Genomic DNA, 13443 nt, shown 5'->3' on the forward strand with positions numbered 1-13443 from the left:
GGTGGTGGTAAAGGCCACGCACATGCACGATTCGCTAGCCCTGGCGAGGTGCATTTGCAATTGAAAGGCGTCAACGTGGTCGTTGGGGTCAAAGGACCCGTCGTACTTGTCTAGAGGTGGGAGCTTGAAGTCTCTGGGTAAGGGGACCGCCAGGAGTTCCGATGCGAGGGGGGAAGGAACGGAGAGAGCCGGGGCAGCCCCTACCTCGTCCGAGCTCGTGTCTTTGCCTCTGAATTCCGACAAGGCGCGGGTGGCGGTTTGGCGACTTCGCCGGCACCTTCGCCGTTGAGCGGGCCTTGTGCTGGCGCTGCTGGCCTCCGTGTTACCGAGCTCGATGGGCCCGAAGTGCTGGTAGTCTGCCGCCAGGGCGCTGAATCGGTTTTCGGTGAGCGGGAGCTCGGGCTTGGAGCGTCGGGGTGCCGACCTCGCGGGCGAGGTTCCTGACCCGCTTGCGGGTTGCGAGGCGGGGATGACATTTTTCTCTCTTCGGCCTGGGGACGAGGCCTGGCTGTTGGGGTGGTTCTGGGGCCGGGAGGCCTTCGCCTGGCGGGGGCGCCCATCCTGCGGGGAGGCCTTGACCGGCCTCGGAGCGGGGTGGCGAGGTGGAATTAGTGGTTGGTTCAGTGGCAGTTGGGGGAGCTGCTGTTGATAGTGATACTGGGAGATGTTGTGCAGCACTTGGTGCTGGTGAAGCTGGTGTTGCTGGAACTGTTGCATTTGGGCTTGCATTGCCCGCATGCACTGCATCAGGTCCTCCAATCGGTTTTGGCTAGCTGCCAGGGGGACGACAGTTGGTTCAGTGAAGGTTGTCTCAATGGGGAGAGGAAAGGGGACGCTTGTGGTAGGAGGGTTTACGGGTGCCACTGCTTGTGGCGTGTTCAAGATGGGGATCCCATCCGCCGAAAGGGGGATGGTGAACTGTCCAACGCACACTACGGGGACCTGAAGTTGCTCCCCGGTGGCGTTTGTCTCCGTGCCACGTCCGGTGTTGCTGGAGGAGGCCATGAGTGTTGGGTTTTTTGAAGAAAAAAGGGGGTATCGAAGTTTGGAGGGAGGCTTTTTGAAGCGTTTCCCACAGACGGCGTCAATTGATGGAGCGCGATCCGGCTGGTCTTAGCTGTTCGCTGCCTTGCTTCCGAACGGGGTAGCAGGGAACCTGAAACGGAGGAGATGGGAAAGCTTCGGGGGGAACCCGATGTAGAGGCTCCGAAGCTCAAGTTAGAACCCTTCAAAAGCAAGGTAGTACCAGATAGCGCAAAGTTTGCATACCTCCGTTGTCGGGGGGCAGGTGGCTCTTATAGTCACTTCATGTACTCGTCCCGAGGCCCTTGTCAGATCGGGTTTGATTACCCTTGTGCTTGTCAATTCGGCCGTCGTCCTTTCTGCTGAGACAGAACCGTCACTGCCTAACCGTCTAACTGGAGATGGCGGTGTCAGTGGCGGTGGCAGGTGGCCGTTTAGAGTGCTGATGTCGGGCACGGACTTCCCTAGTGTCAGGCATGGTACGACTTGTTTAGTTTTGGTGCCCAGAAGGTGATGCGAAGTGCTGAGCGAGGCGGTCTTGAGCTCGGAGGTATCTATAGGGCAGGTCAGTTTCGGCGAGGTGTATCCCGAACTGTTACAAGGCGGGTCAGTTCGGCGAAGTGTATCTCGAGCTGTTACAAGGTGGCAGTTTCGGCGAAGTGTATCCCGAGCTGTTACAAGGTGGGTCAGTTCGGCGAAGTGTATCCCGAGCTGTTACAAGGTGGGTCAATTCGGCGAAGTGTGTCCCCTTGTTCCCGCCTAGGCTTGGCCCCTTTTGCCGAGCTGTTGTTTCTGCCACGTATCACATAATAGAGAGGTCGGGCCAAATCTTCCTTCATCATTATTGTTTATTCATTTTACTATTTTGTATTTATTAGCGTTACTCTACTGGTTTTCCTAGTTCTGGTTTGAAGTGTATTGGGGAGTTGAATGGTGTTGCATAGTATGGATATATAGATTTCTGCACTAACTCTATAGATTCCATTTTAATATGTTGGGTTTTTTATTCCAGGGCTTCTCGGGAGAATGGGGTTGTTCTCGAGTGACAGGACTTAGTAGAAAACAGACCTAATTTCTCCATCAACTAGATCCTACCAAACTCACTTCCTAATTGTTCAATTTCTACCTAAATCTGGGCTACTCACACCAGCTATGCGATTAAGGGATTCTTGGTTGGTAAAGTGAATTAGTGGCATGCGAACATCTCTTGGTTCTTGTTGTTTTGCATTTTTTTTTTTCATTTTCTACTCAATCGTATCATTCTTTACAGGACCTTTAGCTATTTATAGCACTATGGATTCATTATATACACAGAGAATAGCAGAGTCAACAGATATTGTTTTTACGGCCTTTTGAAGTATATGGATTTCTTAATTCATTGTAGGTTTACATAATGCATGTTAATGGATTGAATTGAACGTTTGAATGATAGGGCTGTTTACCCTCCCTTTTGAAGGAGATTCACTTGCCTCTTGGCTAGATTAATTGAATGTTGGATAGATGCCATTTAAATCATCAACTTAATGCCAATCTTCACCACCTTTTGGTCAAAATGTGAATTGAAATGGGGTATTAAGGAATTGCAGGAATCTTAAAATATATAGATTGTGTTTGCAAATAAAGCTAATGTTGTTGGTGAAATTTTCATATAAAATCATTAATTTTTTATTTAGGTTAAAACGCATGGTGCATTTGGTTGGTGGTTGGCCTTTGGAAAATGAAGCCATAATTTGGAATTATTTGACATGGGTTTATGGATTTTGGATAAGGCAATATCAAAATCCCATTGACCAAGTTTCCTCTTTATCAAAATCTAAAAAAAGAATGCCCCCTAATTACTAGTTAATTTGGTGGTCTTGATAATAGCTAATCTTGTTTAACTAATAAGCATTCAGTGAAGAAATGTTTTATCTCCTCACAAGCTACATACATCTTAATGAGATCAATAGCCATTCAACTTTTGCCCTCATGCATACCCTATTGAGCATCTTATATTATTAGCCCATTCAAAATTAAATCTTTGGCTAGCTTTGAGAATCTCTTTTCATCTTATATTATTGTTTAATTAATTAGAAGCTTTGCCTCTACTATCTTTAGTCTTTACCTTTGCACTTTTTTTTTAGTTCAAGAAACGCTTTCCAGCCCGGTTTTGGCCTTTTGGGATGTCAAGTCCTCCATCTTTGTTCTGTTTACAAAGCTTTCCTATTAATCCAAAAGCTGTGTATTAATTGCTTTCTTTTTTTCGTGTTCCCTCTTATAGTGTATTTGCTTCCAGTTAATTATGTTGACACAACAATCAGCTAAGTAGCAAAATCAATCCAAATCAATTGGTTAAGCAGATCCAACTGAATTAGATTAACTTAGGCTAATAATTTAGATGGACAAAAGATATATTGAACTTTTGGGGTCGTCTTTAAAGACAAAAAAATCTTTTTTTTTATAATACAAAAAAAAATTATCATTTGATCAAAAATTTATCAGAGTTCAGAAAAGAGGAAGGATTATCAAAATAAGCAACCTCCGTATTCAAAGTCTGGGCCCTCTTAATTTGCAGTTTCATGTGTCATCCCATTTTTTGTCCCTAAAAATAAACTTAAAAGATACCAAAATATTAACGGATCAAACAAAACATTATGTGGTCCACCAGACCCATAAATCTGGGCTAACATTCACAATCCCATAATTCAAGATAATTCACAGCTGATCAGAAAAGACTAAAATCTTTTGGAGATACTTGTCCAAAGCAAAATAAACAGCAGACTCAATTGCACTTAACTCCATCTGCAGAACCGAACCAGCAACTTGCGACTTTCTGGCAACCATACAGCCACAAAACAACCAGAATTACTGAGGCAAACAAATGCATAAGCCCCCCGGCCATTTAGGAGAATTCACATCACAAAAGAAAACAAAATCAGCCCCTTGGGATAAGAGCCTCCAACTCCAAGCAGGGCTTGGGGACTGATGTTTACTGGTGGTTATGACATGATGAATTATATCGTAAATTATAAGATTATTTATATTTTTTATAAACTTGTCAAAAAATTAAATATAGATATAACTAAAGTTTAAATATATATAGGAAAGTATCTTTACCCTATTTTTAATCTATATATACCATATATGTACCTAAAATAATAAAATTTACCACTTATGCAATAGAAGTCTAAGATGATATAATCAAGTTTGACTTGAAAATCAAACAAATCCACATCAATGGGCTATTTAACCTACAATATGATGGAAAATAAATTCAATTTCTAGTCTTAGGGCCTGTTTGGCACATCTTTTTGTGTGGTATTTCGGTTGTTTACAAGCCAAGCAGAACAATTTTCGGTCTATTCCTGTTTGGTTCACAAAAGATCTAGGCGCCAAAAAGACTCGAGAAGCCCATTTTGAGCTGATTTCGGGAAGCCCCAAGTGAAGCTTTTCGTGTCTTTTGCATTTTATTCTCGCACGGAAATACGTGTATCTACCAAACTAGCTTCAGACTGTTCAGATCTTCATGTAAAAACTCAATGCATCTTTTGACTGTCAAAACTACCAAAAGATCTTCCCAAAAGAACTTGTCAAAGAGCCCTTAAATAACATAAATAAATCATTTTCTAGTAAGGGTTTTAAAATCTCTCTTAACAAAACTAGATATAAGCAAAAACATAACAAAATAGAGAACTAATTCTTAATTAAATTTATTTGAATTGTAGAAATCATAGAAATCGTATAAATCATAAGATTTATGAACTAAATCGTAGGATTCAAGCAAAAAGCATAATTCTTCGTCCTGATATGGCATCAATATAACTATCTAACTCATTGCATTCTGTATTTGAGAAAAGGCTCCATGAATAGTAGGCTTTATTTCAAAATACATGGTCATTTCTGAACCACCAGATATGATAACTAAACATAGATAACCACATCATAAAACTAATTTAGTCCTGCTTGTTACCAGCAAACACAAAAGAAATAACATCAATAACCGAATTGAGAATCATTCTTGTAACATTACCTATTAGGGAAGTAAACCAAATTACTCTTGAAAAGGGGCAAAGAAAGAAAAGATGCAATATTGATAAATGATAACTGTTCAACACACCTTAAGAATTTTTAGTCCTACAATACAGTTGGGGTAGTTGCCAGCTTGTAATTGATGCTAATACATAGGCAATATTGGTGTTTTAGGCTGAAAGTATTTATCATTTTGAATTATGTAGAGTTGCATTGAAATTTAAAATTCTAAAGTATGGTGCAATGTATTTTTTCGTTTTATTTATTGGGCTTTCGAAAAGGTATTTAGATGGCACAAAGATTACTAAGGGCCCGTTTGGTACGTCTTTTTGGGAAGATCATCTGGTAGCTCTAACAATCAAAAGACACATTGAGTTTTTGCATGAAAATCTGAGTAGCCTGAAGCAAATTTGGTAGATGCACATCTTTCCGTACATCTTTCTGTCAAAGAATAAAATGCGGAAGACGCAAGAAGCTTCATTTGGAGCTTCCCAAAATCAGCCCAAAATGGGTTTTTCGCGTCTTTTCGGCATTCCGTCTTTTGACGGCTAGATCTTCCGCATGCCAAACAAAAATAGACTGAACATCGATCTTCCCGACTTATAAATAGTCGAATGACCGCGCAAAAAGATACGCTGAACGCAGCCTAAATTTTGGTATTTCAGTCTTTTCATATCCATCCATGCATGCATTTTATGGGAAAAACTTTAACTATTGGTGCCCAACAGCCTATGCTGTTGAGAGAATTTATGAGAATGCCACCTTACCACGAGAATGGGTAAACTAATAATTACATCTTAATTTATTTTACTAAAAACCAAAGCATGGGCATTAATAGGTGAACTGCTTAGAATGTATCCAGCCCAAAAGCTGTCTCAACAGCCTATGTTGTTGGCCCCAACAGCCAAAATTAATTCGAATCGGCTTCAAGGCTTTTGGCTATCAAAAAAACTAATTTTCGGTTAGTTAAAGCCCCAAAAAATGCATGAAAAGAATTGTCAAATGTTGGAGAATGAAGTGAAAGGTTAGAGAGAGATGGATTTGGCAATGGAGCATTCAGTTGCCACATGACCAGTCCTCTCTTTCAGAATAAAAAAAGGGGTTAAATAAATTTTAGTTTAAAATTAAATGAAATAATACATAGGAGATATGGATTTAAAAATGATTTAATTATTAACTAGTTCAAATTGAAAAAGGTGATTCGAGGAAAACTAACGAACATCATTTATGAATTGTGATTGGGTACGACCACTTCCACTTGTTCTACTATTAGTCAGAAATTCTATAAAATAGTGTTTGAAAGCCGTGCTCGCCACGGTTCCTACCAAATGTAGAAGGCAGAAGATCAAGACCCACCACCCTAATTCAATTTTCAATCAAGCCGACAGATGTAGGTTTTGTTTGGCGCTTTTTTTTGCGTGATTTATCAGGTTTAGAAGCTCAGCAGACTGTTTTGGTCTTTTCATTTTGTTGAGAGAAGATTTTAGCCATGCATTATAAAAGGATGCAAGAAGCCCATTTTGACTTAATTCAGAAAGTTTCAATTGAAGTTTTTCAGCTTTTTTTTGTCTCATCTTTGTGCGAGAATACGTGCCTCCAATCAAATAATTTGTGGGTTGTCAAGATCTTTATGTAAAAACCCATTAAACATTTGGCAAGTCTTTTTTAGAAGATTTTTCGACACACCTTACAACCAAAAGACAATGTGAGCTTTTGCATTAATATCTTAGTAGTTTGAAGACCGTTTGGTTAAGGCACATCTTTCCACGTGAAGATAAATTGAAAAAGCTAAAAATTTCATTTGGAGCTTCCCAAAAAACCCAAAATGGACTTCTTGCATCTTTTTGGGAATGTGGCTTTCGATGGCTAGGTGGCTGTTTGGCATCAATGGCATGTTGTTTTTTGAGAAAATGGCATTATTAGGGATGGCAATTTTTCCCATCCATGACGGGGACCCGACTTCCCCGACCCGATGGGGGTTTTGGAGGGTCGGAGACGGGGACGGGGATCAATAGGAATCCTCGATCAGGGTCGAGGTTGGGGATGGGGATTGAGGTCCCCACCCCGCCCCGACCTCGATTATGTATCGTATATATATATATATATATATATATATATATATATATATATATATATATATATATATATATTATGTATGTATGTATGTATATATGTATCAAAACATATTTAAAAATTATTTATAATTTAATTTGGGAAGATCTTCTGGCATGTTTGGCATGTTTTTTTGGGAAGATCTTCTGGTAGTTCTGATAGTCAAAAGACACATTAAGCTGTTACATGAAGATCTGAGCAGCCCGAAACACATCTGGTAGATGCACGTCTTTTTATGCATCTTTTCACATGGAAATAAAACGTGAAAGACGCAAAAAGCTTCATTTGGAGCTTCCCAAAATCAATCCAAAATAAGCTTTTCGTATCTTTTCAGTGTTTCGTCTTTTGACAAGTAGATTTTTCGCGTGCTAAACGGAAATAGACCGAACATCAATATTCTCAGCTTATAAACAGTTGAAAGACCTGCGAAAAGACACGGCAAAAGCAGCCTAAATTTTGGTATTTCGGTCTTTTCATATCCATGCATGCATGCGTTTTATGGGCTTTCCGGCTTTTGGCTATCAAAAAAACTAATTTTCGGTTACTTAAAGCCCCAAACATGAAAAGAATTAATTGCCAATGTTAAAGAATGAAGTGAAATGTTAGAGAGAGAGATGGATTTGGTAATGTAGCACTCAGTTGCAATTTATTGGGTCAAGGGTAAGATGAGTTTTGTTAGAACAGCATAAACTTCACGTCTTTTTTCATTTTCTTTGCACAAACCTCTAGTGTTTGACAAGACGATGGTTGGCATTTTCAGCCACATGACCCTCTCTTTCAGAATAAGAAAAGGGGTTAAATAAAATTTAGTTTAAAATTAAATAAAATAATACATAGAAGATATGGATTTAAAAATGATATAATTATTACCCAGTTCAAATTGAAAAAGGGTGATTCTGGGAAAACTAACGAACATCATTTGTGAATTGTGATTGGGTACCACCACTTCCACTTGTAGAAATTCTATAAAAATAGTGTTTGAAAGCCGTGCTCGCCACGATTCTTACCAAATGTAGAAGGCAGAAGACCAAGACCCACCACCCTATTTCAATTTTTAAATTTCAATCAAGCCGACAGATGAAAGTTCTGTTTAGCGCCTTATTTTGCGCGATTTATCTGGTTTAAAAGGTCAGCAGCCAATGTTTTGGTCTTTTTTGTCTTGTTGAGAGAAGATTAATCACCAAAGATTGCATTATAAAAAGATGTAAGAAGCCCATTTTGATTTAATTCAGGAAATTTCAATTGAAGTTTTTTAGCTTTTTTTGTCTTGTCTTTGCATAGAAAGACGTGCCACCAATCAAATAGTTTGTGGGTTGTCAATATCTTTATGTAAAAACCCAGTAACCATTTGGCAAGTCTTTTTCAGAAGATCTTTCATCAATCTAACAACCAAAAGACAATATGAGTTTTTGCGTTAAGATCTTAGCAGCTTGAAGACCGTTTGGTTAAGGTACATCTTTTCATGCGAAGACAAGTTGAAAAAAGGCCAAAAGTTCCATTTGGAGCTTCTCGAAAATAGTTCAAAACAGACTTCTTGCGTCTTTTTGGGGATGCGGCTTTCAATGGCTAGGTGGGTGTTTGGCATCGAAGTCATGCTGTTTTTTGAGAAAACGGCGCCATTAGGGATGGCAATTTTCCCCTTTCCCGACAAAGACCCGACTTCCTCGACTCGATGGGGGTTTTGGCGGGTCGGAGATGGGGCTATAGGAATCCCCGATCAAGGTCGAGGTCGGGGATGGGGATTGAGGTCCCCACCCTGCCTTGACCCAGATTATGTATAATATTTAAAAAATTATTTATAATTTAAAACTTTTATTTATTTTAATTATTTTTTCAAATAAATACTGTTATTTAAAAAGAATTTGGGGATTTGGGTCCCCGCAGGGAACCCATCCCCATCTGGGATCGAAGATTGAGGACAACTTTTATCCCCGATGGAGATCGGGGACGAGGACAGGGGTTAATTTCATAATCGGGGTCGGGGATGGGGAATATGATCCCCACCCCGAACCCGCATGTTGCCATTCCTAGGCATCATGTAGGCACCACACCAGAAAATGTGGTGCTTCAAAAAACGACATCTTATTTGATACCATTTTCATAAAAAAAATGTTGCTTCAAACCATGCTTGGAATTCGGAAAAGTATAGGTTGAAGCAATGTCAAATTTGATGTTTTCTCATAAAATAACTCGTTATTGACAGCAGTGCAATAATGTGGCATCATCTTAGACATTGGATAATATGACCAATGTTGAAAACAGTTCTATAGCACTAATACCAAACAAAACCAATGCTATTTTCCCAGAAAATAGCCTATGTGGCAATACCACTTCCAAACAAAAAATGGTATAGTGTTTACAATTCACACATACCCAACATTGTTTTTATGAAAAAATGGTGCGGTGTTCCCAACACTGGTGCCAAACATCATTTAGATCTTTTTCCATTTTATTGGAGAAAAGACTAGGGGCTGTCGAACTTCTAATAAATTGACACCTCGCACAAAAAGATGCACAAAACGAGGTCATCGGGTTAACTTTGGCTGTTGGGGGCCCAACAGCATAGGTTGTTGAGACAGTTTATGGGCTGGACGCGTTTTGGGCCGTTCACCTATTAACACCCATGTTTTGATTTTTAATCAAAATAAATTAAATTGTAATGATTAATTTATCCATTGTCATGGTAACGTGACATCTCTAGAAATTCTCTTAAACAGTATAGGCTGCTGGCCCCAACAGCTAAAGTTTTTTCAGGTCGTACGTCTTTTCTCAGAGCCATATCAAAAGGGAAAAACTTTAGCTGTTGGAGGCCCAACAGCCTATGCTGATGAGAAAAATTCTGGGAATGCTACGTTACCATGAGAATGGATAAATTAGTAACTACATATCAGTTTATTTTTACTAAAAACCAAAGCATGGGCGCGAATCGGTGAACTGCACAAAACGTGCGCAGCCCAGTAGCCTATGCTGACTAGCTATCAACAACCCTACCTCACAGTAGTAAATAGAAACCCAAATCTTGAATCACATCAATTCCCATTATGGCAATTAAATCAACTCCGTTTGGATTCGGTTCACCACATTTATTTCATAAATTAACAATATATTTTAGTTTCTTTATTTGTCCTTCATGAATTCTCCTCTTCGCTCCAAATGCATATTTCGTGAACAGAAATAGAAATTACTCCCATCACTCCTGCTTTATTCCCTTCCTCGTTCTCTATCTATATATTCAGTATCTCGTCGATCGATTTCATTCTGCGTTATTCATTGCTCTCTTACTTTAATCTTGTATTACATATCCAGCTATCGATCAAAGCTATATATGAAAATGAATGAAAAGAGTACTGGTCATGCAGGCCATGGCTGTGCTGCATGCAAGTACCAGCGGAAGAAGTGTAAGAAAGGCTGCCCCTTGGCGCAGTATTTTCCTGCTAAACTGTATCAAGACTTTGTCAACGTTCACAAACTGTATGGTGTTGCCAACATCGTAAGGATTTTGAGAAACATAGAGCCATATCAAAGGAAAGCAGCCGCTCAGTCAATAATGTTCGAGGCTGAGGCAAGAAGGGTCGATCCAGTGCTGGGTTCCTTCGGTCTTGTCCACAAACTTATTTCCCAGATAGATGCTTACAAGAAGGAGCTTCATATCATCAACCAACAACTATCTTACTATCGACAACAGGAAGAACCCCAGAAGTTACAACAGTTACGATGGTTTCAAATTGCTTCATCTTCATCACTGGTAAGAAAATGGTGTGTTGTGTAGCCTTCATTAATCCTGTTGATTTTATTTTTACTATTTAATTCATCTCATGATTCCTGCTTCCCAGAAATAAAATAGGTTGATTCATGGAAGTAATTAGCACTTAGCAAGCTCTGTGTATCTTGACAGCCAATTAATGCTTATAATGGAGGAAGCATGGAAAAGTTTGGTGATGATCAAACGGCAAATGCTTACACTAGTTTCATTTTACAAGAATTTGAAGACATTAAGCCTCCTTTCGATTTCAACTCCTCTGATCAAGAAATAAATGTTTATTTCAATAACATGCCTCCTGCAAACAATAATGTGCAAGTATTCAGGTAAATTAATTAGTTCAGTTTTCTTTTGCTTGCCTGTATGTATCTAATTCTACGAATTTATTCGCATTGTGGATAAGGATTAGATCTTCTAATAGATAGAATACATGTAGTTGCATGATAACCCGGTCTTGAGATGTTTAATTATTAGAAGTTAGAACGTCGTCTCAAAGTAAAAGAGCCAAACTTAATAGTGCAAATTTAAACCGAATACAAATTTTGCACTGATTCAGTATTGCATCCGTTTGTTTTTAAATATGATTTATGCTCCTATCTATTATACATTAAGTTATACTTTTACTCTCATTTGTATTTGTTAGAAGCGCAAATCTTGCATCTCGAAAATTGATGCAAAGTGGGGATCGCACCATCTTACTTTCTACCTCACTCCCAAATACAAGTGATTCTCTCCTTACCTCCCTTTTCTTTTATATAAGGTGGGAAGTAGGAACCACATCATTTTGCAAGGGTGCAAGCGGGGAACCCCATTTGAACAATATACAAAGCATCGGGCCCAAAAAGCATTCAAAATTCAGTAAATCATCAGCTCGGGCCCACCCAAATTGCCCTTAATTTTATTTCTCACAAGCAAGACAATGGAATTGGGACCTGCTCCTCACAGAGTGCACCTCACACCGACCATAAAACACATTTCAACTATGCATTAAGAACATCTTCCCATGAATAAATATTGTCAAGTACGAAGTTATTTCAGATGCACGGCTAAACCTGCTGTGATCAAGTCAGTGTGAGATGCGCTCTGTGAGGAACAGATCCCAACTCGAGACAATATCAAATCTTAAGCACAAGTGAAGCAAAAATTACACCTAGCCTGTTTGCACTTTCATACATTTACATACAGTACTAATGCAAATAAAATTTGCACTATATATATGAACAAACTGAGCCTAAGGAATAATTTTTAGCTTCACCAAAAAACACGATACCAGTTTCTGGTGGTTGTAACAAAATCGTTGAATATGATATTCATAATGCACTAGGATAAATATAGGCACAAACATTAAAAACAAACTATTTGTCATCTATCTATGGAGTTGTATCAATTTGGTCAATTTGTTAGTGATTAATTATTTTACTCCATTAATTAATGAATTGTATGTAGTGTTGATTCAACGCCTGAAGAAAAAGTCAGTGATGATCATCAACCATGTTCGGCGGAAAAGCCAAAATATATATGTGATTACAGTATCTTCTCCCACCAACAAGGCCTGCAAGATACAGAAGTAGCGTATGGAAAACAAAGTGGAGGAGGCATGCAATTTCCACAACCATAAATTTAGAATAAGGTAGCTGCTAATAAGCTTATGGTAGATTCCATTCTTCAGCTTTAAAGAAGAAAAAACAAAGGCATATAGTGACAACTTACATTTCTTTAATTACTTACTTATATATGTTACCTTTTCTTTAATTAATATTGAGTGCTCTCTTGTTTGTACTGTTGTGCCAGATATTGAATCCCATATTATTCTCGTTACTTCAAATGCAGCTTGTTAAATTGTTATAGAGAGAGAGAGAGAGACAGATTACTCATCATTTCTTCTCTCTTTTTCTTCCTCTTCTTCTCATCATGTGCTGTTGTAAGTTGGTTTAAATGGTTCAACCGCCTGAGTCAGCGGTTTGCTGACCAAAAGAATGTATTTTCAGCAAAATTCCAGTTTTGAAGAAAAATGGAACTAGTCACCTGACCATCCGGTCCAGTCTTGAAAACCATGGTGCCCAAGACAGCTCAAAGAGCCAGCCTAGACCAAACTTTTTCCATTGACAGCCCTATATATATTCTCCTCTTCTCTCTCTCTCTCTCTCTACTTTTTTTTCTCGCTTTGATAAAACGTTTGTTAATTTGAAAAAATAAAATAATATGTGATATGGATGCATCGAGTATGTTATTTCTCACAAAATAACACTATTGTGAGAGGTCCTGCAACTGCAAGCTGTGTTTGATGTTTGTGGACCAGCCTAGCTCCCATCCGCAACTTCCTCGTAACATATAACCTAGAATGCAAATTATTTGATTTTTTTGGGTAGAGAAAATTAAGCAAATTAATTGATTATATGCCTTTATTTGAGCCCCTACATCATCATACTCGGGGAACATTAATTCCACATACGGTATTCTTCACAAGGCTAAGAGAGTGGAGCGTAGTGCTAGCTAGCTATCCTTCCTCGTTCCACCAAATTAATGTTAATGGCTGTCAA

At 39.0% G+C, this 13443-nt stretch overlaps 1 protein-coding gene across 1 annotated transcript; it reads left to right on the top strand.

Annotated features, from left to right (window-relative positions):
• The first annotated feature begins 10474 nt into the window (after positions 1-10474).
• On the top strand, positions 10475-11233 carry LOC148846940 (LOB domain-containing protein 9-like). The gene is made up of 2 exons (XM_088949466.1): positions 10475-10888; positions 11039-11233. The coding sequence occupies exons 1-2, from the start codon at positions 10475-10477 to the stop codon at positions 11231-11233; spliced, it is 609 nt and encodes a 202-aa protein (XP_088805592.1).
• The last annotated feature ends 2210 nt before the right edge of the window (positions 11234-13443 follow it).

The sequence above is a fragment of the Nelumbo lutea genome, chromosome 6, assembly GCF_056320005.1.
Source record: "Nelumbo lutea isolate HS-2025 chromosome 6, American lotus-T2T, whole genome shotgun sequence".
NCBI lineage: Eukaryota > Viridiplantae > Streptophyta > Magnoliopsida > Proteales > Nelumbonaceae > Nelumbo > Nelumbo lutea.

What these genes read in the sequence shown, in the direction of transcription:
- LOC148846940 (XM_088949466.1), top strand. Translation starts at nt 10,475, where the DNA reads ATGAATGAAAAGAGTACTGGTCATGCAGGCCATGGCTGTGCTGCATGC. An exon ending in TTGCTTCATCTTCATCACTG is followed by an intron (nt 10,889 to 11,038) that starts GTAAGAAAATGG and finishes GTATCTTGACAG; the next exon opens with CCAATTAATGCTTATAATGG.